The 24,635-nt window shown below is 50.2% G+C and overlaps 2 protein-coding genes across 2 annotated transcripts; one reads left to right on the plus strand and one right to left on the minus strand.

Annotated features, from left to right (window-relative positions):
* Positions 1 to 769: 769 nt before the first annotated feature.
* Positions 770 to 4,049, minus strand: NSUN5 (NOP2/Sun RNA methyltransferase 5). The gene is made up of 10 exons (XM_085078840.1): positions 3,922 to 4,049; positions 3,685 to 3,807; positions 3,432 to 3,606; positions 3,241 to 3,349; positions 2,839 to 2,977; positions 2,358 to 2,473; positions 1,880 to 2,058; positions 1,593 to 1,797; positions 1,370 to 1,522; positions 770 to 1,225 (listed from the first exon to the last, which is right to left on the minus strand). Exons 1-10 carry the CDS (start codon positions 4,012 to 4,014, stop codon positions 1,120 to 1,122), a joined length of 1,398 nt encoding a protein of 465 aa, XP_084934966.1. The 5' UTR covers positions 4,015 to 4,049; the 3' UTR covers positions 770 to 1,119.
* Positions 4,050 to 5,287: 1,238 nt separating this feature from the next.
* FKBP6 (FKBP prolyl isomerase family member 6 (inactive)) lies at positions 5,288 to 24,253 on the plus strand. The gene is made up of 8 exons (XM_085078841.1): positions 5,288 to 5,580; positions 6,899 to 6,988; positions 7,567 to 7,769; positions 8,919 to 9,038; positions 10,027 to 10,221; positions 10,509 to 10,618; positions 12,913 to 13,000; positions 23,815 to 24,253. Exons 1-7 carry the CDS (start codon positions 5,307 to 5,309, stop codon positions 12,986 to 12,988), a joined length of 1,068 nt encoding a protein of 355 aa, XP_084934967.1. The 5' UTR covers positions 5,288 to 5,306; the 3' UTR covers positions 12,989 to 13,000; positions 23,815 to 24,253.
* The last annotated feature ends 382 nt before the right edge of the window (positions 24,254 to 24,635 follow it).

Below are 24,635 nucleotides of genomic sequence, written 5' to 3' on the forward strand. Positions count from 1 at the left end.
CAGGTGGTGGTGAGGATCTTCTGGCCATCACCCACCAGCATGGCTGAGGTTGCAGTGGGCTGAGAGCAGCCAGGCTGGCAAAACGTGTCCTTGAGGTTTGAGGAGGCAGATGGGAAGGGGCTAGTGCCTGCTAAGACTGACCCTGGGCAGGGTGCTGGGCTAGGAGAGCACCTACTCCCCATCCTCGAGGTGCCAGGGTTTGGCCAGGTCAGCTCTGGCAAGATGGGGATGAGCAAGGACCACTGAGGGTACCCTGGCTCTGGGTGCTGCTTTCCAAATAGCTGCCCCACATAGTCCCACACACCTGTGAGGAGCCAGGCTGTCCCTTCCCTGCCACACAGCCACTGCTGGGAGAGCCCCTTGTGCCTGGGGGGAAGCTGGGTTTTAACTGACTGAAGACTTGGATCATTCCTGGTGTGACTGATGAGGATTTTAGTGTGAATGTGCAATTTTTGTTTACTCGCTTATGTCCCTGGTTTAAAATAAAACAACTGTGTTCTCGTGGCTGTGCCTGTGTGTGATTCCTGGGGCTGGGATTCCCAGGGCAGGGTGGTGCTGCTGGTGGGGTTCAGGTCCAGCACCCTCTGGCTCATGTGTCCTTGCTCCCCCAGTTCAAAGGCAGGTGCAAGGACAGGATTATTATTACTATTATTACTATTATTACTATTTTTGTTATTGTTTCTTTTTTTCACTTTCCCTCCCCCCCCACTTTGCCTCTTACAAGCAGTGGCAATTTCAAGGCAGGACTGCACAAACACACAAAGGAAAAGACAGTAAAGAGAAGCTTTAATCTGCTTCACCCATACAGTGAAATGCTTTTTCAAACCTCCACATCAGGCTGGAGGTTGGAATTTTACGGGAGAAACATGATAAAACCACCCTTAATCCAGCTGGAGGACCCCAGCCCTGCAGGGTGTGGATTGGGGTTTGCCTTGGGGTCAAGCCTGGGGCAGGGGCTGGTGAGCAATTCCCCCTTCCTGGCACTGGGGTGGGCCCAGTGTTGGCACTCAGTCCCTGGAGTTATAGAATTCCCAGGACAGCAGCTGGCACAAAGCTTCAGGCCAGAATGTGTTCCCCCAGAGCCCCAGCTGTGCAGGGGTCAGTGCAGAAAACGTTGTTTCACTCTTTTACCCGCTGCTTTTTCTTCTTCCTCTTCTTGGGAACTGCTCCTGGCTCCGTTCCCTCTCCCGGCTGTGGGTCCTCCTTGGCTGCTGCAGGCAGGGAGCTGCAGACAAGAGCAAACAGCCAGTGCCACAGTTCTGCCCTCTGCTCCCACACCCACCTCCCCTCACACCCTTGGGTTTCTAGAGCCCTGACCTTGGCCATGGTAACCCCCAGAAACAGCTGGAGTCCCCAGGGCCCCTCTCACCTGGGGGCAGCAGCCCCTTCCCTGCACCGCTCCAGCACAGCCACGAAGAAGCCCTGGGTGAGGGTCTCTGCAGGGGAAGCACGGAGACAGCTCTCTGCTCCTGGGAAGGTAGTGAGTCCTCGGCAGGGCCACGATGGGAAGGCAGTCACCAGCCTGCAGCACGGGAAAGGGGTCAGCACCAAACCCTGCCCTACAGCCCCCAAATCCCCCAAGCCAGACCCACCTGAAGGCCGAGCCACAATCCTGCAGCACAGCCTGAACCACATCCTCGTTCTCCTCCCGGTGCAGGGAGCAGGTGGAGTAGACCAGGCGCTGGAGAGCCGGGAAGCTCAGGGCGTGGCTCAGGACACGGCGCTGAAAGCCAGCCAGTGTCTGGAGGCGTTCAGCACTCGGGGGTTCCTCCTCCCCTGGCCCCCGGGTCACCATCCCTGCGGGACAGGAGTTGTCACCTGGGGTCTGCACACGCACAGCCCACACCTCCAGCTGCTCATCTGGAGCCTCACACGTTACCTGAGCCGCTGCAGGATGGGTCGAGAAGGATGTGGGTCACCCTGCTGTATTTGGGGTCTCTGGGGTCAACAGTAAGGAAGTCCTGCTGGGCCAGCTGGCAGCCAGTGACCCCTGCCCGTGTCAGCAGTGTGTTCATGGTGGCCACACGCTTGGGGTCCACATCAAAGGCAAAGATCTGTCTGAAGGCAGAGCCCAGTGTTTAAGAGAGGCAATGAACAGACCATCTGGCCCCCAGGAACCCTCAAATACTGGGCAGGCAAACTCTGGCAGGAGTATGGAACAGGGCCAGGGTGGGGGGCTGGGAATGCACCCCTACGTGACTTCATGTCCCCTCAGGTCCTTCCAGTGGCCCAGCACTGTCAGAGCCACCAGCTCACCAGCTGCAGCTCTTCCAGCTACCTTGTGCTCTCTGTGGGCTTGGGGGGACCAGGGCCATCTCCCTGCTTCCCACCACCCCTGCACACAGCCCTGCTCTCACCCCTTGTTCTTTAGGATGGCAGCCAGGTGACTCGTCTTGTTCCCAGGGGCAGCACAGGCATCAATGACATGGGAGCCAGCAGCAGGGCCAAGGAGGAAGGCAGGGAGGCAGCTGGCCTGCAAGAGGGCAAAGACTGTCAGAGAGGTGGGTAGAAACACCTCACCCCTCCTCAGGCATAGCTGATGCTGCAGGGCCACAGGGACCATCACGACACAGGGACAAAGCCACCACCAGCCTCCACCAGCAGCCTTGCCCAACCCCTGCTCCTCCCAGCTGCTGGTCCCCAGCTCCCACAGGGGGCTTATATCCCAGGATTTCACCCTGAACCTTCAAACTATGGAAGCAAAACTCCAGGAGAGTCCCAGAGTTTCTGCTCTAGACTTATATGCTGCAGCAAGCCAAGCTACACTGCAAGGAGCTCACCCTTCACCCGTCAGTAGTTTTCCTGCCCCTGCAACCTCCAGCTCCCCAGCTCCCTTACCTTGTCCTGCAGAATTATGTGTCCTGAAGTATACAGCAGGTTGTCATGGAGGTCTGTTTGCGAAGGGAAAACCAACAGCTCCGGAAGGTGAAGATCCAACAAGAATTTTTTTCCAGAGAGGGCCTTCAGATCCTCCACGCTGCTCATGAGACACAGGGAGGATGAATACAAAGTTCTGATCACAGTGCTTACAGCAGAGCCCAGGCTGAGAATCCCCTTCATCCCACAGCTCCTCTCCAGCTCCAGGCAGCACCCAGACAGGCAGAATCTAAGATTGGGGGGTGATAGAGACTCCAACCCAACCACCCTGAGCACCAAGATCAGCAACCCTTCAGCCCACCAGACCTCATCCCATGCTGCCTGCTGACATCCCAGGAAAGTTGGCACAGCAGAAACACTCACCTGGCTGCTTTGCCCAGGTAGGAGTATCCCTGGCGCTTGAAGAAGTCGATCACATCATCCACACAAGTCTTCAGGGTGTTAACCCGGACGTAGCGCGGCACCTGGGAGGCTGCAGGAGCTGGGCAGGTCAGACACATCCCCGCCCTGCTCCCAGTCAGCACGGGGAGCCCACCCAGCCCGAGCCCACTCACCTGCGGGGCTCAGCGCCCGCTCCGGGGCCAGCAGCTCCTCGTTGCGGCTCACCTTGTGCCGCACCTTCATGCGGGCCAGCTCGGCCTCCAGCCGCGCCCGGTGCCGCCGGGCCAGCGCCTTCCAGCGGCCCCCGCACTTGAGCCCCTTGCCGAAGAGCAGGTCGTACACCAGCACCTGCGGGGGGAGGACAGGCTGAGCTCCGCCCGGCCGTCCCGGGACACCGCAAATCCGGGAATCCCGAGCCGCCCGTACCTTCGCCAGCTGCGGCTGCAGCTTCTTCTCGGCCTGCAGCAGCGCGGCTCCATCCAGCAGCTTCTCCAGCACCGGGCCGTAGCGGAGGGTTTCGGACACCAGCGCGAATAGCTGCCGGACGTGCTGCGGAGAGCCAGCCGTGAGCGGCGCCGGGCCACCGCCGGCCTCCGGGGCTCCCCCCGCCCTCCCGGCTGCCATCCCCCCGGCCGCCCCGCTCCCCCGTCCCCTCGGGCGCACCGGGAAGCCGCTGTTGTACACGAGGCTCTTGATGCCGCCCTCGCCGCGCTCCAGCCCCGCCAGCACCGCGGCGGCCGCGCTGTACAGCGCCATGTGCGCCCGCCGCTTCCGCCGCCGCCTCCCGCCTGCAGGGGGCGAGCGCGGCACCCTCCGGCAGCACCGCGGCACTCCGGCCGCCTCGGCGTCTCGGTGACCCCGGCCCGGCGGGCATTGCGGTGACCTGTGGTCACTCTGGTCACTCTGGTCACCCTGGTCACTCTGGTCACTCTGGTCACTCTGGTCACCTTGGTCACCCTGGTCACTCTGGTCACCCTGGTCACCCCAGTGACCCCAGCCACTGTGGTCATCCCCACCATTCCGGCCAGCCCAGCAACCACCGGGCACACTGTCACCGAAAGTGCGGGAAAAATAAAAAACCTTCCAATAACGTTTTTAATATATTTAACATTTTTAATAAAGTCATTACTTGATTATCTGGCCAGGATGTTGTTCTGGCCACGATGTACCACAGGAATCATCTCAGTTTAGTTTCCTATTGGATCTGGATTTCTTCGCCTTCGATGTTAATCAGGTCTTCTTTCTTATCTCTCTATTCCCAGAGCAGCCAGGGTGAGGTTTGGAGCTGATGTTCTGTTAATGTTCTGCTGATATCTCTTTATCTTGGGGTTACTCCCATTCTATTGATATGCTGAGTTTATCAGACCTCCCCTGGTGGAACAATGCCCTGGAAAGAATCCTAAAATTCCTTTTCCCGGGGTAAAGACAAAAGCATTTTCGCTGAAGTTACACAAAATTTTTAAACTGTTCCATTTTCCAACATGCCCAAAGTGTCAGCAGTCACCCCTGAGCTGTTCCCACAGATCTCTGTGGGGTTTTATCTCAGCCCATGGACATCCTCAGAAGGATTTGTATCACTCAAGTGATGCATATAAGCAAAAAGCAGAAGGAAAACAAGAAAAGCACATTTATCTTGGATTTTTTGCCTGTTGTTATGGTTTGGTTTGCTTTTTGTTTAATTGGGGTGTCAGTGGGGTTTTTTTGGCAGTTGTGTGGTTTTTGTTGGTTCGGTTGGGCTGGGTTTTTTGATGTTTTCGCGCGGTTTTGGTTTCGCTTTTTGAGGTTCGGGTCGGCTCGGTTTGGGCTCTTTGTTCCAACGGAGGCGCGGGAGGCCGTGCAGGCCGCGGACTACATCCCCCAGCGTGCCCCGCGGCTCCACGTGACATTCCATCTCCTATTGGCCCAGGGCCGCGCGGGGGCCGTGTCCATCCCCACGTGCCTTAAAGGCGCGCGCCGGGCCGGGATCGCCGCTCGGAGCGTGATTGGCTGGAGGCGGCGCGCGCCGGGGTGGGCGGGAATTGGCGGAGCGGGTGAGGCGCGGCGCGGCCATGATGGCGAGCGGGGCGGGCGAGGCAGGGGCGAGGGCAAGGGCCGGGTGGCGGGAGCGGGACCAGGACCAGCCTTCGACTTCGACGTGGGCTCTGTCACTGGCACCGGCCGCAGCATCGTCATGGGCCCTGACCTCACTCCCGGTAACCTCTTTGCGTCTGGCCTCGGAGTGCCCCCGTGGCCTGCAGGACCTGACGGGCGATGGAGGAGTGCGCAAGGAGCAGCTGCGCCCCGGCACCGGGCAGCCCGTGCCGCCCTCCGCCTCCGTGGCAGGTACAGCCGGGTGTGGGTGCTCCAGGGCGGCCTGTGGGCAGCGGGAGGCCCTGTGGCCATGGCCGGGCCCCCCGTTAAGGATGTCCCTGTTCTGGGGCACAGGTTGCCCAGGACAGCTGTGGTTTTCTCATTCCTGGAAATGTTCAGGGAGGGCCAGCTTGGAGCAATCTGCTCTGGAGGAAGGTGTCCTTGCCCATGGGTTGGACTGGGTGATCTGGGTTCCAACCCAACCCATTACACCATTATCGCCGTTTCTCCTGGGCTGTTGTCCTGCAGTGAGGCTGCCTGAGCTCGGCCTGCCTGTCCGGGGGGGTTCAGTGGTGCTCTGCAGAAATGTTGTGCCCGAATTCACAGGTAGTTCAGGCATAGTAACCAGCTCCTAAGCACCCTTTAAGTAGCCGTTGGTAAATTTAATTTGTATTCAGCAGGACTAAGACAGTTGAAATCCTTGGAAGTGTGGGCTGCAGTGGGGGTCTGGTGCCCATCTGTGTTGCCTGTGTCTCACTGTGAGGTTTGGTCTGTGTGGATGAGCCTGAAGCAGGTGCTGAGGGAAACAGAGAGGGCAAAACCTGTTGGGAAAGATTCCCTAAGCCTCTAACGTTGAGGTGCTGTTGTCTGGCAAAGACCACCACAGGGACTTAAAAGGGCTAATATTATGCTGTGGTTTGTCTCTGTTTCAGAGACTGTCTGATATCTTTATCAGTATTTTAACACTTGGGATACCCTGTTTAACTTCTTGTGGCTGACAAATTAAAAGGCATCTTGACCTTGAGGAAGGAAGGATTTCTAGGGCCCGCCTGTGCTCACAGAGAAGTTTGAAGCTGGAAGTGGTTCCTGAAGTGCAGGGCGCTGGTGCTGTGTTAAGAGAGGCCCTTTACAGTGCATTTTCTGAGGCAGAGCTGGCATTACAGATGCAGAATGTTTTCCCCCTTGTTCCTCTTTCCAGAGCTCCAGCTTTGGTTAGGGAATGCTTTTCAAGTAGTTCTGCAGATAATTGGGGCATTTGAATTTGCTCAGCTGAGGTTTCCAATTTGTAAAAGTGCAAAATCACATATCTTAATTAGCTCAAGACTATGAAGCAGCTGCTTTGTCTGGGAATGATGCTAAAACACACAGCACTTGGCTTGGATGTGACCAGGTTTTTGGTGTACAACACAAGGGTTTGTGCTGTCTCTGCTGTCCTATAGCAGAAGGGAAAAAAATAGCAGGATATCTGCGTGGTTGCAACTCCTGGTGTGCTCCTGAAGTTGCCATTATGAGATATGAAATCAAACTCTTGCTTTTCCCTTTTCCCTATTCCTCACTTTGGTCTCCACAGTGAAGTACTCCGGGTACCTGGGAAACTGGAATAGGCTCTTCTGTTCAAACGGGAACAGCAAGTGTCCAAGGCTGATGAAACTTGGAAAAGGTAGGTTTGAGCCACTAAGTTTTTCCTGGGGCTTGGGATTGTATTAAGACATTTTGGGACCTGGGGTTGTATTAAGACATTTCAGTTTAAAAGCAGTTTGGTGTCTTTAGGTTGTTTAAAACCTTTAACACTTGTTCATGGGGTCCAAAATCCTTCTGGTTCACATTGGAGATGAAATCTGGACCTGCTCATCCTCTGCCTTGGAGTGCTAGGGGGCTGTTTCCCACCTGCCCTCAGGTAGTTTTAAATCTCTTGAGAGGAGATGATGTAGTTTTCCAGGCTGGACAGGTCTTGGAGCATGCTGGTCTAGTCAAAGGTGTCCCTGCCCAAGGCAGGGCTTGGACTGGATGATCTCTAAAGCCCCTTCCAGCTCACCCCACCCTGGATTTGTGATGCCATGTGCTCAGACCCACAGCAGCATGCCCAGATTTCCCCTGCTGGAGCAACTTGCCATTGTAGCTGCTGAAACAGGAGCTCACAATGATTTTTTCCTTCAGGCTTAAGGAGAAGTAGTTAATTAGTGTGTGAGGGGGGTTGGTGTTTGTGACTCTCACCTGTCCCACCCCTCGTTGTGACAGACATCACTCTGTGGGGACTGGAGATCGGCCTGCTGTCCATGACCAAGGGAGAGGCTGCTCTGTTCATCATCTCTCCAGAATATGCCTATGGCCAGCGGGGCTGTCCTCCCTCCATCCCCCCAAACACCACGGTGCTCTTCAAGGTGGAGGTTCTGGACTTCATAGACTCTGAGGAATGCGACGCTTGCTTTGAGTTGACTTACGTGAGTTCCCTTAATAAGGCTTGAGACTGAAATCTGGAGGGTGAGCTGTTGTCCTGTCTCACAGTTGCTGTGGTTTGTGTGTTACATGTGTTCAGGTGAAGGCAGGTGCAAGTTTCCAGGCCCTGGACTCCCAGCTCTGCTCTGATCCACATGCCTGCCCTTTGTGTCCCTCCATGCCTCACTCTGTCCTCCCAGGCAGAGGGAGAAGGTTGGCCCTGCCTTTGTTTGCTAGTGTGCTGGATGGAATCGCTGGGATGGCTCCCATTTATTGTTAGTTTTACTAGAAACCTCATGGCTGCACTAGAGGGCACCAACTTCCAGCAATTTCTTTAAGGAACAGTAAGGAGCTGTCTGTAGCAACCCTCTTCAGTCTGCAGTGTCCCAGTGTCCCCGCCTTCTCTCTGCCACTTGGCTCCTCTCCCAAATGTTCCTTCCCTGGTTTTTTTCCTCCCTGGTGAGTTACGGTGCTATTGTTAATTCCCCTTTTCATGTCAAAGGCTTTAGGCTGTGGTTGTGGGTCAGTGATTGGAGGCACAGGCTAATGGGGGAGGCCCTCCAGCTCTCTCCAGCCTCTGCACAGGCAAATTTTTCCCCAGAGCCCTGTGAGCAAACCACACTTGTTGTGCTCCCTCCTTGCCCCTTGCCCCACCTTTTTGTCTGACTGACCTCTCTGTGTGAGCTGGTTCCAGCTTGCACACCAAGAAGAAAACTTGTTCCTCTGTTTTTATCTTTTTTTCTTTTATGATTGTTGGGGTTTTTTTGTTTTGCTGGTTGGTGTCTTTTGGGGGTGTCAGGCTGTCCCAGAGAGCAATTAGAGCAATAGAACTTTTCAAGCAGCTTTGTGACAATGACTGCATTTATGTTAGCTGTGTGCTGAAAGAGTTGGGCAAGTTTTAAGGGCACATTCCTGCTTTTTTTTAGCCCTTCTTTGGGCCTGGGGAGCTTCCTAACCTCTTCACTAGGAATAACCAGTACAAGAACCTGTCATGTTTCAGTCTGGCCAGAGAGATACCACATGGTGGTGGCCTGGCCTTGGCAAAGACCTGGCTTCTGCTCTGTGAATAGGAGGGGGCTGTGCAGGACTGTCTTACCTGAGTTCTCTGCCTGTTTTATTTTTTTGAGCTGAAATTCAGATATTTCTTCACCCAGGAGCAGCAGGACAGACTTCCTCTAGAAAAGGTGCTGAAAGTGGCAGCCACAGAGAGAGAGTTTGGCAACTACTTCTTCTATAAACAGCGCTTCAAGCTTGCCAAGGACAGATACAAGAGGGTATGGCACCAGGAAAATGTGGGGAGTGCATTGGGAAAGCAGTGAAAGAAGGGGTTATTTCAGCTTACCACAACAGGTACAGGTTGGAGATCAAATAACTTTGTGGTATTTTCCAGGCATAGTTTTTTATTTAGGAGCTGGGCTTGGACACCTGGTTTTGTGTGAGCAGCAGTGGTAAATGAAGGAAGAGTCAGAGAATCATTTTAGTTGAAAAAGCTCTCTGAGACCACTGAGTCCAGGAGTCTGATGCGTTATTTGAGTGCTTTTTCCCCTGCACAGCAAGGCCACCACTAACCCATGTCCACAGTTGCCACAATTGTCTGTTAAATCCCTCCAGGGATGAGGACTCTGGCACTTCCTTGAACAGCCTTTGCCAGAGCTGGACAACACTTCCAGTGAGAAATTTTCTCCAGTATCCAACCTGTACCTCCTGTGGTGCAGCTTGATGCTGTTTCCTCTTGTCCAGCTATCTGGGAGCAGAGCCTGACCCCCATCTGGCTGCACCCTCCTGTCAGGGAATTGTGGAGAGTGAGGAGGTCCCCCTGAGCCTCCTTTTCCTCAGGTTGAGCCTCTTCAGCTCCCTCCCCAGACAAGGAAATACTCAGTTATTCTCAAACTGAAATGGATCTGCTGCTTTTTCAGAAGTAGAGATGATTCAAAGTTGCTTTTCCTTGGTATTTTTAAACAAAAGTAATTTGACTTGCCTTCATCCCTGTATGATTTTTATATTTTTCCTTAAAATCTGAGTCCAGGGTGTAAGATTTTTTTATTCTGCTGCTTTTCTTGGTAAGTTCCTAAACCTGTGGTCATATGGCTGAGCTGACTAGTCATGCTGAGAATGCCATGCCATGTATTTAGAGTTCTGATTGTTATTACTTTTAAGTGACCTAGGTGGACAGAAACAAGGGTGTAGCTGTTAGATGAGATGGATTTCTCACTTTCCATGACAGATTTGTTGTGCACTGGCTGTTTTTCCCTCTCTGCTCAGGCACTCTCCATCCTGGATCGCAGCTCTTCCAGCAAGACAGAGCAAAACCAGATCAACTCTTCCAAACTGCTGCTCTTCCTGAATCTCTCACTCACTTACCTGAAACTGCAACGTCCTGACCGAGCTTTGAAATACGGGGAGTTGGCCTTGGAGATGGACCAAGGAAATGCCAAAGCACTGTTTAGGTGTGGCCAGGTGGGCAGAATAAATCATCATGGAACATCCCAGCCTGGCTGTGGAGGAAGCCCAGATTGAACTGAGGAAAATCACTGAATTCTGGGCTGCAGCAGCAGCCAAGGGTGGTTTGTCTGTATCTGCCCTTTTGGAAAGTCAGGCTCTCTGGAAATGTCACAGAGAGCTTTTCCTGGGGGATTCCTGAGCTACCTGGCTCTGTCTCGGGAATGTTTGTTGTTGCATGAGTCCTGAAGAAGGGCAGTGGTCTGTATTTATCTTGTGATGCATTTGTCTTCTTTCCATGACAGGCTTGTCTCTACATGAGGGATTACAGCAAAGCCCTGGATTTCCTGGTCAGAGCTCAGCGCATCCTGCCCTTCAACCGAGATATCAACAGTGAGCTGAAGAAGCTGGCAAGGTGAGAGCCCTCCTTTCCATCCCTGGGGGAAAAAGAGTGTTTGGACAGGCTGGAGTAGCCATTCCAAAATGTTTTAAATGTTAAAAAAACCCCAAAACACCAAACTGCTTGGTTAATAAATTACTTGGGAAAACACATGTGGAGAAAACAGCTTGAAACATTCATCAGGCACAGAAGCTGCAAGTGAGGAGCTTGGAACACCCACCCTTTACATATATTTTTTAGTGAGAGGTGTGTTACCTGACTTGTGAGCAGGTCAGGGTGAGGGCAGGCCTACAAAAATGTCTCAGACCCCGTGAAATACAGTTGGCTGATGCTCCATCTGATAACATTCTCAATAAGGATGACTTTCATTCCCTTTAAGATGCGTTGGTTTATTTCAGGAGCTTTTCTGCACTGCAGGTGTTTCAGTGCACAATACTGATGTTCATTAAAAGTGAATTTCTTGCCATCTTGGAGGTAATAAGTGAACAGCCCTGAAGACAAACCTGCATGCAGGCTGAGTACAGGACTATCCTGCCAGCTTTAGTCATGCCCCAGCCCCACCAAAACATGACTAATGCTTGTCTATGCCCTCATGCTGCTCTTCCTTTGAAACTGCCAGAAACATTAGCTTTTTCCCAAAAGTGTGTGCTGTCCTCCTGGCACTATTTACAGAGGCAGGAGCAATGCTGTCCTCTGCTCTGGAGCTCACAAAGCAGCCCTTAAATATGAACTGTCTTCTGTGTGTTGCTGCCAGGCACTTGCAGAAAGGCAGCAGTAACATCTAAAAAGAGTGGTTGGTGCTGCTGGAAAAGCCAGTCTGGTGGGCTGAGTGCCTTCTGCCAGGGGATATGTTTGTGAAGGGCTGTTCTGTCACATCCATGTCCTGTGTGTCCACATAGTCTTAAACAGTCTGTCATAACACCAAGTCTTCAAACTTGTTCTGTTACTTCTGAAGTACAAAGAGCTTGAAGGCAGTATTAGCTGCTAGTGTGGAAATTTGAAATTAATCTCTTGTATTCATCCTGATCTCCCACTGTGTATGGAGCTACCACATTGCCCACTGAGGGCAGGGAGTTCTGAAATAGAGCTGGCTGGCTGCTCTTGAAGGCTGGTACATGTAGAGTGCTAGAAGGCCTGATTCTAGAAGCCTCATGTATTCCCTTAGATTTGTTTGAAATATGTTGGTAGATGAAAGAGAAATCTTGCTAATGATGTTGAGGTGTTGCTGCCAGGTAGCAACAAGGCATTTCTGCTTTTGTCAGCTCTGGCTCTGGAGAGAGCAGCACACTCAGTGAGAGTGTGTGTGTCAGAGCTGAGTGCACATTAAACCACTGTTGTCCTGGAGTTCCTGCTTCACTGCCCTTTAAAACTGGTGTCTTTTTAACCATGGAATGGTTTGGATTGGAAGGGACCTTAAAGCTCATCCCACTGCCATGGGCATTCTTGATCAGCAACATCCATCTGAGACTTACCAGGAGAGATTTGCTGTGCAGGGATTTCACACCCTCTGAGATTCTGGGCCCCAAGGGTGCTGAGGGTCAGGGCTGAGAGATCCTGAGCAGCCTCCCACTGGGGCTGGTTCTGGTGTGTTGCACAAAACCCTCTGCTTTTGGCCTTATATGGCAGCAGATGCAGGAAAGCTGAGCTCGTGGGCAGCCACTGATCCCTGGGACAGTTCCCAAACTGAGTCACCCTGCAGCTCAGGGATTCCTCACCGGTGAGCTGAGAGCACAGGGAGCAGAGGATGCTGTGCCTGGAGAAGTTCAGATGGGGCAGACTGGGAAGCTTTTGCCATCCTGTGACACCAGCAAGGAAGAGAGAGCAGAGAAGGAAACATTTGCCTTGTCATCCACTTAGTCCAGACACAAATCCCTGGTGTCTCCTGTCCATCCTCTGCCCAGATCCCAAATCCATGGTAGATACCCTGGTGTATCAGACAATGTCTCCTGGGTGCTAAAGGAACTTTCAGGAGACACAAAAGGATCCCCCAGCACACAGGTGGGGTTCCTCTGCACTGTCCCATGCTTCCAAAACTGGTGTAGAAAGCATGTGGCTCCCAAAAGGCAGATGATCTAACTAGTCCCCAGCAGAGCAGAGACCCAAGGTTTGGGGATGAGGCATGACATTTCCAGCTCTCCTTCCATGACTTAGCAGAAAGAAGGGCTTGGAGAAGCTGTGTCTTTGCTACCACCACACTCCTCCATCATGTTTATTCATTTACACCCAAAAAATAACATTGTTTTCATTCTGTGACACTGAGGGTGGCACAGTCCCCAGCCCCTGATGCCATCCTGTGCCCTAATTTGCAGGTACTACAAGGAGTACAGGGAAGTGGAGAAAGAAATGTGCTCCCAAATGTTTGACCCTCTCAATTCCTATGGCTGAGAAGAAATCAAGGTAACCAGCTTGTGAAAAAGGCTTCCAAAATCTCTGTTGTGCCTGTATGCTGTTCTCAGGTGGGGAACATGCTTCTCTTCTGGGTGGGAGCATTTTGGAGGCAAAATGGAAAGTGGTGGGAGTCTGTGGAGAGGAAGGGCAGCATGGTGGGGTGGAATACTGCTACATCATCAGCTTGGGGAATCTTTCCTGTGAGGCAAAGCTCATGTGGGACACAGACCTGGAACTGCCAGCAGTTGAGTAAGTTTGGTTTGTTGTTTCCCGTGCTACTCATCTCAGCTATTCCTGGACAGAGCCAGGGGGTAAAATAGCTCTGTAGTCTTGTTTCTCTGCCAATTAAAAGAAGAAAAAAAGTTCCTGTCAAACTTAAGAATTGGATTTCCTCCTCCCCTCCAGTGTTCCTGTCTGGAGCTGTTGGAATGCCTTACTTCAGAAAAATCTAAATATTTTATTTCTGGGTTGGTTTTTTTTTTTTTAATATTAAAGTCTGTTTGGATAGAAAATTTCAAATAGATGTTTTGGACTCTTTAAAGCCTTAAATCTTCTAGCAAAATTGATGGGTTTATAAATGCACAAAGGCTCTTTGATCATTCTTTTTTTTTCTCAAAACCTTCAGGGGGGTGCAAGCAGGAGTGGAAATCTTTGCTGGTCTTTTGCTTTGGGGAAAACCCTAGGGAAAGAGCTCTGGAAAATGACAGCCTCCTTCTGTCATGAAGCATCCCCAGCTTGAGACTGTCAGTTTGCTGCTGTTGTCTCTCCTGCAATACAGGCAGCACCTCTTTGCTTGCAGAAAATGAGTATTGACAGCCTTTCCATCAGCTCTGGTGTTGTAAGGTTGTCTCTTTGTGCTTATGAGGAAGTTCAGGCCAGTTTTTGAGGAAGAGCTTGGATTGAATGCTGCTTCCTAAAGGAGCACAACCTTCTCCTGGCTGGATGTGCCTCCCTGTGGGATCTTTACCCTTTCCTGCTGCTCCTGTGCTCTGCTCCAAGCTGGGCATGTGGCCTCAGAGCACAAGTCATCCTGCCCTGGGTTTGGGATGGGACTGATTCCATGTGTTAGCAGGTGCCTGCCCTTAGGAAAAGAGCTCTGAAAGGGGATTTAAGACTGATGAAGTCTTGTGCAGGAAGTTTGTGGCTCCAGACGTGGCAAGAGGCTCTGATTGTCTCCACTTGCTGTGTTTCAGTTGCAGTTTGGAAGCCTGCAGGACCTTGGGTCTCATCCCTGGTGGTGCCTAACCTGGGAAGCTCTGGGATCAGCTGGCCCTGGTGTGTGGTGGGAATTTGGGGTGATTGTGGTGCTCTGCTGGGGCACCAAACAGGTCCTCCACTGGGAATGTTGTGTGGCTTCTTGTTTCCCAAAAAGCAGCTTGTGAAGATGCTGATTTCCACACATCTGGTGTAAGTAAACGAGTGATTTTGATTAGAGGAGACTGAGAAGTAGAAAGGGATAGGGAGAAATCTCTGCTGGAGGCAAGCTGAAGGATTGGGCTGAACTGCTTATCAGCCAGTTTATCCACTGACTCCATGTGTGGAGTTCTCCCACATTACACAGTTGGACAGCTGTCAGTCAAAAATATTTCCAGTCTCCTTGAAGCTGATTTTTTTGTTGCCCTATTAAAGGAAACTTAGTCTCCCAGATGAACATAAATCAATGAGACACAAACAAAAATCTGCTGTTCATTCATGGCAAAAGAAGTCCTTTGCTGGAGGAGATTCCTGCAGGGCCCTGTGCAAGCTGGGCTGCTGCTTTAAAACTTCATTACACATTCAAAGAGGAGCTAAGCAGTTCCAGCAGGAGCTCCTGCTCCCTGTCAAAGGCACTGGGAATTGGTCAGAATTGAGGCAGAACATTCTTTAGTGTTTTCTGACAGCTTTGTACCACTTAAGTTTAGGGCACAGGCTGTTCTGGGGCAGTTTGGCAGACCTGCTTCATCTATTCTGTGTTAGACACTGAGTGAGGAGATGGGCTGGGAATGCTGCCTGCAGTCTGTGGTGAATGGTCCAGTGGAATCACAACAGTTATGGAAAATTTCTGTATATACCAGCTGACAGGTGCTTGTGGAGCACTGAGCTGACCTGTGGGACTGTAGTTATGGAATTTCTTCTCTCCTTGGATGGAACATTGCTGCATCCATCCTCTGCTTCAGAGCTCCTTCCCAGGTGGGACTGCTGTGCCTTTGGTCAACCCTGCTGTGTTCTCTGTACTGAGTAATCCAGGGCTGTTTTGTACAATTGCACAAGCCTGGATACACCTGAGCATCTTCCTTCTACTTGGTATTTTTGCAGGGGATTTTGCAGTGATAAGACAAGAGGGAATGTCTTTAAGCTGAAAGAGGGGAGATTCAAATGGATACAGGGAAGAAATAGTTCCCTGTGAGGGTGCTGAGGCCCTGGCACAGAGAAACTGTGGCTGCCTCATCCCTGGAAGTGTTCAAGGCCAGGTTGGATGTGGCTCTGAGCACCCTGGTCTACTAGAAGGTGTCCCTGTCCATGGCAGGGGGTGGAACTGGATGGGTTTTAAGATCCTTTCCAACCCAAACCATTCCATGATTTCTGTATCCCCTGCCAGCTGTAGAGCCCAGTTCTTCAAATTGCCACAAACAACATGTTGCTCACAACACACTTCCTACCTTTCCAATGGAATTTCGGGTCAGAATAGATCTTCCCTTTGGTGAAATGCAGTGCTGCTTGTGGTGCTTCCTGGGGGTAATTCAGAAATACTCAGAGGGAGAAATAGAAGTACAAACTCTTTTAATCCATCCTGCTGCAATTGGTTGTAAATCCCTTGGGTCTCATGCTGGCCCCTCTCAGGGCTTGGTTTATTTACCTGCTTCTGTTCACTTTGTGTGATGCAGGTGTGTTTAGCCTAGTTTCCTGGGATGTGCAAAGCTGGAAGTCCTCCTTGGTGTTCCCTAAACTGCAGAATGGTGGGCTAAGGCCTGCTGGCTCTTTAGAGCTTTTTATTCTGCTTTGTTTGAAAGACCTATCAGAAAAAAAAAAAAATTTCTCATTGTTGTGCTGCTGTGGTCCTTCACAAGAGAACTAAATCATGAGGACTGGGGACAAATTCCCTAGGAATATCTGGATTCTAGTAGAGGGTCCTTGGTGATAGTTCTGTCCCAGGAAGATGAGTCTCTGAGCTCTTATTTTTTATTTTAAGTGAGCCAGAGTTGAATGCTTGTCTCTGTGTATCTCAGACTAGTACACAGAAGTGGTCCCAGCAGTTGGGAACACACAGGGAAATGTTCCAGTTAAAACAAACAAGGCTGAAATTATGACAGGAAACAGTACCTTTGAGGTCAAACTGGTGATTGCCATGAATAGCAAGTTCTACCTGTTCTGAGGGCATTAATGGATGAAAATTGGCTGCAGAACTGAGGCTGTGTCACCAGGTAGAAATGACTATAATTGGTTTTAAAATCAGCAGCAGTTGCCAGTTGAACTGACCTAGTAAAGCTGCAACAGACTTGCAAATAAACAGAGAAGTCTGTGCATAACACAGTCAAACTCCTGCCTTGGGAAAGCTCCAGACTTGGAATAAACAGCAACTTGCTCCTTCCCCTCCTGCTCTCCCTTATTCCTGAGCAGATCTGAAATGTGCCTCCTGCTGATCCTGTCCCTCCCCACTGTGGCTGAACAACAGAGAACCAGCAATTCACTGCTCTTTAGAGTATGCAAATTCCTGTCCCACTGAGGTGTCCTGTGCTGCAAAGGAAATTGTTAAATCTCTGCTTTCTGCTGAGCCTTGCTGGGTGAGGGGGAAGGCTTGAAGGAGGACTTAATTAAGTATTCTCCTTGTTAAGCAGAGGAAGGAGAAAAGCTATAATGAGGTTGTTGGGTTGGGGGTTTTGTTTTCCCTCCAGCTCTCTCCTCATCTAGCATCTTGCTTTTTTTTTTTTTCCCAAGGATTTCTGCATTTCCTGCCTGCAACAGTACCTGTAATGTCTCTCTGGAAGGATCCTGGGCTCTGATCTCTTCTGGAAAGTGAAGAAATGACTGCAGCACCTGGTTTTAGGGATCCCTGACATGCTGTCCCAGTGGGTGTACTGGACGTGGGTCTGGATGCATTATGGCTGGCTTTGCCCTCACTGGGACATCTAGCCAGGACTTCAAAGCTTTGATATGATGTGAAATGGCAATTACAGAGACCTGTGCAATATCCTAGTGTCCCACTCTCCCTGTCCTCCAAGGCTTTGGTTAATTATTGGTTCTCCAGCCTCTCCAAGGATGGCCCCTGGACTCTCCTCTCTGATTTAGGAAGTGCCCAAAGCCTGGGATCCCCCTTTGTGCTCAAACACAAAGCTCCCAGGTGAGGTAGGAGCTGAATCCTGGCTGCAGTGCTGAGAGGAAACTTTGCTGACAGGAGGCTGGAGCCATGTGGGGTTGGGCTCTGCTCTCAGGTAACAAGTGATACAACAAGGGGAAACAGCCTCAAGTTGTACCAGGGGAGGTTTAGATTGGATATTGGGGAAATTTTTTTCATGGAAAGGGTTGTAAAGCATTGGAACAGACTGCCCAGAGCAGTAGTGGAGTCATCTTCCCTGTAAGTGTTCAACAGTGTGTGGATGTGGCACTTCAGGACATGGTTTAGTGGTGAACATGGTGGTGCTGGATTGATAGTTGGACTTGATCTTAGAGAGCTTTTCCAACCTTCTGTGATTCTGTTCTCCTCCAGCTCCTGCCTGCCTAAGGTCACCTTAAGGTCCTGGGAAGGCCAGGCTTAGACCTCAGGGGATATCACTGTGTGAGGTTTTACTTCTCAGAGCCTTTGCCAGCAGCTCTAATATAAAATGTTACACATCAGTAGAACAGGAAGAAGGTGCTGGGCTCTTACCATTCCTGTGATAACAGCTGGTTTATCATGCAGGTGGAATTTAAAGAGAATTGGCTATGTGTAAGATGGGAGTTTCTTGATGAAGTTTTAGCTCTGCAGAGCACTCAGAGTCACTAGCCCTCACTTCCAGCAGCAAGGAGGCACATAATTATCCTAAGTTTTTCTCTGAGTTAAGATTTTTAAGGCCTTCTTTCTCTACCACTCGAGTTGTGCCCTATCTGGGCACCAGTCCTGCTGCTTTGGAGGTTCCAGACTTTTCCTTTGAGCTAGCAGAAGAGATGTCATTGTCCTATCTATTTTTCTTAGTCTGTAATCCAGGGATTTCAAATCATCATGGAAGCTTATTACTGTCTTGATACCCTTCAGGGGAAGTGCTCTCCTGATTGTGAGAGGGTGTTGGTGCTGGTCAGAGTCCTGCCAGCTCTCTGCTCCAGTGAGCAGTGAAACAGTGACAAACTTGGGCAGAGTTTTAAATGCTCTAATTGGGCATTGCAGCAGCTGGGATGATATAGGGACAGTTGAGGTTAATGAAATAAGTGCCAAGGGCTCTCAAAAGTGCTCATTGTGGTTTTGGGAAACACTCCTCTGCTTGTGAGCTGCCAAGAACATGGAATCCCTGAATCACAGAATCGTTAAGGCTGGAAAAGCCCTCTAAGAGTCCAACTGTTCCCCAGCACTGCCAAGGCCACCACTGACCCTTGTCCCCAAGTGCCACATCCACAGGGCTGTTAAACCCCTTCAGGGATGGGGACTCTACAACTGCCCTGGGCAGCTGTGCCAGTGCCTGACCAACCTTGCTGTGAAAAAATTTTGCCCAATATCCAAACTAAGCCTTCCTTTGCACAGCTTGAGGTTGTTCATTCTCATCCTGTCCCTTGTTCCCTGGGAGCAGAGGAGCATCCCTGCTGGAGCAGCACCTGGGCACTGGTGGCTGTGTGTGACACAGTGGTGCCATTGCAAACAGATGATGTTTGTGGCTGTTGGCACCAGGGGATCCCAAAAAGGGCTCCATACTAAGGGAATAATGAGCTTTTGGAAAGGCTTTTTGCTTCAGATGCAGAGGGAGTGTCTTGGCACTGCTGAGAGTTGGTTTGCAGAGCTCAAGAGTTATTTCCAGTAAGGATGGACATGACCTTAATGTGCCTCTTGTGCAGCCCATCCTGCTTTATCAGGGGCTGTTGATTTCATAGAATGCTGAGCATTATTGTCATGGAAGTTATCTGAGCTCTGGAAGGACTGGGAGCTGCTCTAAGGATCAGTTTCAGCCCTGACTGGCTGCATGAAGTCCTTGAGTCAGAAGTGTGTGTTGAAGAGTTCATCCCTTCTTTCACCTTCCCATAATTGTCCCTCTTGTGAGACCTCTTGCTCTCTGAACAGGAAGTTTTGCTGCTTTGGCTGGGTGCTGTTTTAAGGTTTGCTTTCTTTTTTAAACATGTGCTTGGGAAAGAGCTCTGCTTTCTGTTCTTCCTTTTTGTTTAGGTATCCTTGTCTTATCCCAGATCTGAGCAGACTTGACAGCTCTTCCTTCCATCACTTTAGGTTCAGGATGGTAGTGCATGTCATCAGCATGCAGGGCCTTTGGAGTCAAGACTTGTTACAGATCTCTGGAGAATTCCTGCTGCCATAGAGCTGTCTGTCTGGCATACAGGCAGCACTTGGAACTCATTGTGGATCTTTTGCAGAGCTGAGGATCTTTAAAAATTGACTTGGGGAAAAAAATCCTGAGGAAAAAAATGTGTGTAAGTGCAGATGTTCAGATGGCAGTGGGAGTTCATGTAGCTTGGCTCTAGAGGAGAGAAGCAGCATATCTGTTCCTTCCACCTTCCTCTGGATTTGGTTATCTGTGATGGGGCAGGCTTTGACTTTGGATGTGGGAAGGGTGAGTGTCTGAGTGCTGCCACACTCTGAAAATACATCCTCAGCCATTGGAGTGGCCACTTGAAGCCCTCACAGCTGGACATCTCTAAACAGCACTTCGAGAGAAAAGAGGAGGGCATGGCTAACTGCAGAGTCACTTCCACAGAGAGCAGATAAATGGTCCCTAATTAGAGAATTTTCTCCCTAGGGCATGTTGAATGCTCGGAGAAAGCATCCAACATCCCTGGGATGGCAATCCTCATGCCCAGATAAATCAGGACAGGCTGAGGTTGTAAATAGCTGTTCCTCTCCTGGTGTTGGGGTGGATTACCCAGCACATGCTGTTATCAGCTGCTGAGAGCACACTGGTGCTGCTGGGATTTCTTCTCAGCACTCCAGAGCACTGCAGCCTGTCAGGAATCTCTCATGGGGTCCATGAGATTGTTCCCTCCTGGTCACAGTGGTTTTTCTCCAGTGTCATTCTGGAGTAGCAGTGCCTGTAAGGCTGACCAGGCTCTGAGTGAAGAGCACTTCTCAGGCAGTTGTTCAAGGTTTTGGCTCTTTGCTGATGTATGCACAAAACATCTGCTTTCCCAGCCAGGCTCATGTGGAGCTGTGCTGTAGGATGTGCTTCATCCTTCTGGCTACTGAGTCACAACTTCCCTTCCTTTCTCCTCCATGCTCAGTGTGAATCCCATTTAGATCTGAACAGAAGCACTGAAGAGAAGGTGCTCTGTTTCCCCTAACAGAGGAGGCTGCATTTCTCTGAATATCCTTTGAGGTCACTTTTCTGAGATGTAAAAGCCTTCCAGGCTGCCCCCACCAGCCTGATTTCTTGGACACTTGCCTTGAGGAGCTGAGGGTTATCCCAGTGCAGCACTGCTGGGAGCTGCTGCCTCAAGGCATAGGGGTAGGGAGGGCCGAACTGGCAGGAGCAATATTTAAGTGCACAATGCTGAGTTTTCCAGTTTCCTCGTGCTTTGACAGAAACTTTATTTGCTGAGTTTGGTGCTTCTAGAAAGAGAGGCAGAAAAAGGGGAGCTGGGGAAGATGCACCCACAGTTTTTTCTGCAAAAAAGCAGCTTAAACAAAGTGTAAAGCCTTAGTTAAGCATAAACTGTTAATTATGGCTTTAATTGAGAGCGAATGTGACTGTGATTGTAAATGACCTGCGACCTGGCGTGTTGCTCCCTGTGAACTGACAATTGGCTTTGTAGTTCCAAAGGATGAGTTAAAATAGCTGGGGCCAACAGGCTCGTGTGTGAATTTCAAAGCCAGAGTGTGCCTCGCTGGGTTTTGTGGCTGAGTCGCTGCCAACCTGCTGTAGGAAGGAAACAAATCTTGGAGCAAGGTCCTGGTTGGAGCATATGACATTCTCTGTGCAGGAGCAGCACTGGCTTTGAACTCCATCCAGCTCCTGTGGTTCCCCTCCATTTCTCTTCTGATTGTGGAGCCATTAGGTGGAAATGAAAGAGATAAACTGATCAAACACTCCCTGAAATGGCTTTAGGATTTCAGTTTGATTATATTTTTAATTAGCTCCACATAAAGCCTTTATTACTTCAAATAGCAGCCACAAAACCAGAAACCTCTTGGTCTGATCCTTTTATTTTTCCTGGTGCACAAGAAGCATGGGTAGCTGGAGGCTTGTTCCCAGTTAGACACTCCAAACCACAGCTAACAGCCAGTGGGAACATCCAGTGATCAGCTTTGAAATATTCCTGTTGGGAACACGTGAAGGAAGTGCTGTTTGGGGCTGAGATTAGACTGGCAAGGAGCAGAGTGGAAGTCAGTTATATTTTAGGAGGAGCAAGGATGCTTTAGTCTAACAATGCACAGAACACTGTAGCACATCAAGGACAAGGATTTTTTTTTCCCACTTGAAGCCTTTCTTTCCTTCTCCTGGTTAATGGAACTTTCTGCTGTTAACTGGAGAAATGATTTAAGCATTTTTCTCTCTGATTCACTTTCAAAGAGAAGAGATAAACTGAAGTGTCCTCCAGTCATTTTCCTGCTTTATGGACTTCCTCTCCCCTTTCTCCTGGAAAGTGCTGCCAGGAGTATCTTGTATGTCAGGAGTATCTTGTATGGGTATCTTGTGTGTCAGGAACCTCATATACCCCAGTTTTGGAATGTTTGGCACTACAAGGGGGCCTATTAAATGAGGCTGTAACATGAGATTTGGTGAGTGTGAATGAACCAGGACAGTGACTCCACTAAATCCCAGTTTGTGGTAGGCTGGAAGTCTTTTTACTCGTACGTTTCTGGCAGTCTTGAAAGCTGCTCAACTTTTTTGTGCTTGTATTATCCTGAGCTTTAAGCTGGGGACAGCCCTTGTGAGAGGCATATTGTGCTGAATCAGACGCAGTTTTCTGGCAGGGTGGCCCCTGATCACGGGTTGTGTGTGGCTCTGAGCCCACGGACTGGTGATCCCATTGCTCCGGGGTCAGCACAGGGAGGTGAGTCACCGGGGTTGGGCTGGAGACTCCTGATGTTCCTCACTGCCCCAATTATCCCGTGATCCTGTGGTGCCTTTCAAGGATGTATAATGGAGGTGTGGCTTTTGAGCATCATGTGATGCTTCATCTTCTCATCTTTAGTCAGTAAAGAGGCGATTTCCCTCACAATTCCTCCTTTTTTTTTGTTTTGTTTGGGGTTTTTTTTTGGTTTGTTTTTTTTTTTTCCTCCTGGTTAGCAGCCTGTAACTCGATATCCTCTAAGGAACAGGCTTCCCTATTTTGCTACCAGTAATTCGATATGCATGTGCTGGGATGGCCACTGCAGCTGAGCTGGCTGGGCCAGCTGTGGTGGCCTATGGATGCTGGGAGAGGATAAACATGGGTTTGGGCTCCTGGTATTCCTGAACTCAAGAGCAGGTCAGGCACTTCTGGATGGGGTTCTTTGCTCCTCAGAGCTCCTGTAGGAGACAGAAATTGGGTTGTTTTGGGGAAATGTTTTCAAGGATTTTCTTGGTTTTTCATTTATTTTATTTCTTCTGCTGCTGTTACCCTGTGGATGACAGAGGGACAAGGCTGATGTTCCAGCAGTGTTTTGGTACCTTTAGTGCTGACAAATTGGCAAAATACTTCCAGTATCAGTTTTTCTGGTGTTAGTATTTGAGAGGAGCCACTTGCAGCAACATCAGAAGCAGCAGGATGTGATAGCAGCACAGGGGAAGGTGCTGGGTCTGTCTGAGGAGCAGTGAGGGGAAAGTGCTGCTTCTGCAGCAGAGGGAAAGCCTGCCTGGGAGAGGTAGGAGGTGAGTTTTTGGCAATAAGGTCAGTGAAGCCATTAGAAGGTGAGGTATGTGAGCCAAGTCCTGATCAGTGACCCAAGAGGTTCCCCTTTGAAATTTGGAGCTGAGGAGGGAGGAATCACCCCTTTAAAACAGTCCTGGATCTATCCAGACCAAGCTGATGCTGCACCAAATGTGCTGATTTCCTTCTGGTTACCCTAAAGAAGGGGAGGAGTGGGTGGAGGCTGAGATGAAAGAAAGAGGTTTTGCTGGATATGGAAATTGTTATTTCCCTTGCCAGAGCTCCAAGGCTGCCAAGGACCCAACTGCAAGTGGGAGTGATGGGGTGAGGTAACAACACCCAAAGGGCTGGGGGAGCTCTGGATGGAATTTGGGAGAACCCAGACTGCTGGAATGCAGGTGGATGGCCAGGCCTTCCAGTGCTCCTGTCCTGCAACAGGAAGGAGCTGGGATCAGGGAAATATGGGGAGAAACAATAGAAATCTGGGCTGAGGAAAAATTCCTGTGTCTCATACAAGATTCACCTTTCTCCCAAAGGCAAAGAGTAAGTATCCAGGCTTGGGTTTCCCAGAACCAGCATGGAAAATCATAAGGGATGGGAAGCTGGATGACCCTGGCTCATTTTTAGCTCTTGTCATTTAATACTCAGTATTCTCCAAGTCCTTCAAGAGGAAGTTGTGAATGGATTTTTAAGGGGATTTCACTGTGCTTGGTCCACTTGTGCTAACCCATGGAATTCTGGGGGTTTCTTTCTTTCAGGGCCACTGGAGGTGTGTGCTGGTAACCATGGATCATTTAATGCTGAAATTAAATGAACTGTCCAAGTGATGCCTGGGGGACACTGACTGTGACATTTTGTCATTCCAGGGCTGTTCCAGCTGTCCAGCTCTTGGCACACTGAGATCTCCACATCACATGCAAGTTTTGGGAAAAGGAGAAGGAGCACTCTCTTACTTCCAGAGCCTGAAGTGAAGGTTCTGTGTTTATACCCAACCTGGTTTTCCTGAAGTTGGGTTTGTTTGCCGTGTTTTGAGGCAGTTTCTAGGATAATAAGTTTCCAGGATAATAAGTCCTGCTGTTGGAGAGAGGAAGGGGTCTATGTAAATTCCTTCTCTTCTCCCATGCACACAAGTTAAAGAAAACTCTTGCCTGGCATCCTACCTCTTGCAGATTCCAGGCTGCTTGTAGGGAATTTGTAAGTGGGAGGAGGATGCCATGAAGCTTTCTGTTTACACAGGTTGTTCTTTAAAAAATGATGTTTGATATTTTTGTTCTGAGAAAATAAATCAACCTGAGCATTAAAGCTGACGGGACTTGTGCCAGTTTATTGTGCAAGAGTGATTAATGCCTGAAAGGAGCTGGAGTTTGGAATGGGGTCTGTAGAGCTGACTCCCTTTGTGGGCAACAGGTTGTTGTGCTCTTTGTTTTGGCTGAACGTTCCTGTGAATGTTGATGCTGAATTTAAAATTACTGAATACCAACTTTGTCAGTGCACAGAGTCCTGACTCCTCCAGCTTCCACAGTTGGGTTCCTTTGGGGCAAATTCCAGTGTGTGTGCTCAGAACACAGGGCTATGGCTGGGATTGGATAAATGCAGAGTTAAGATGCTCCCAGGGCTGGAGCCTCTCTGCTCTGGAGCCAGGCTGGGAGAGCTGGGGGTGTTCACCTGCAGAGGAGAAGCTCCAGGG

The sequence above is a fragment of the Lichenostomus cassidix genome, chromosome 19 (genome assembly GCF_008360975.1).
Source record: "Lichenostomus cassidix isolate B80296 chromosome 19, HeHo_3.0, whole genome shotgun sequence".
Taxonomy (NCBI): Eukaryota; Metazoa; Chordata; class Aves; order Passeriformes; family Meliphagidae; genus Lichenostomus; species Lichenostomus cassidix.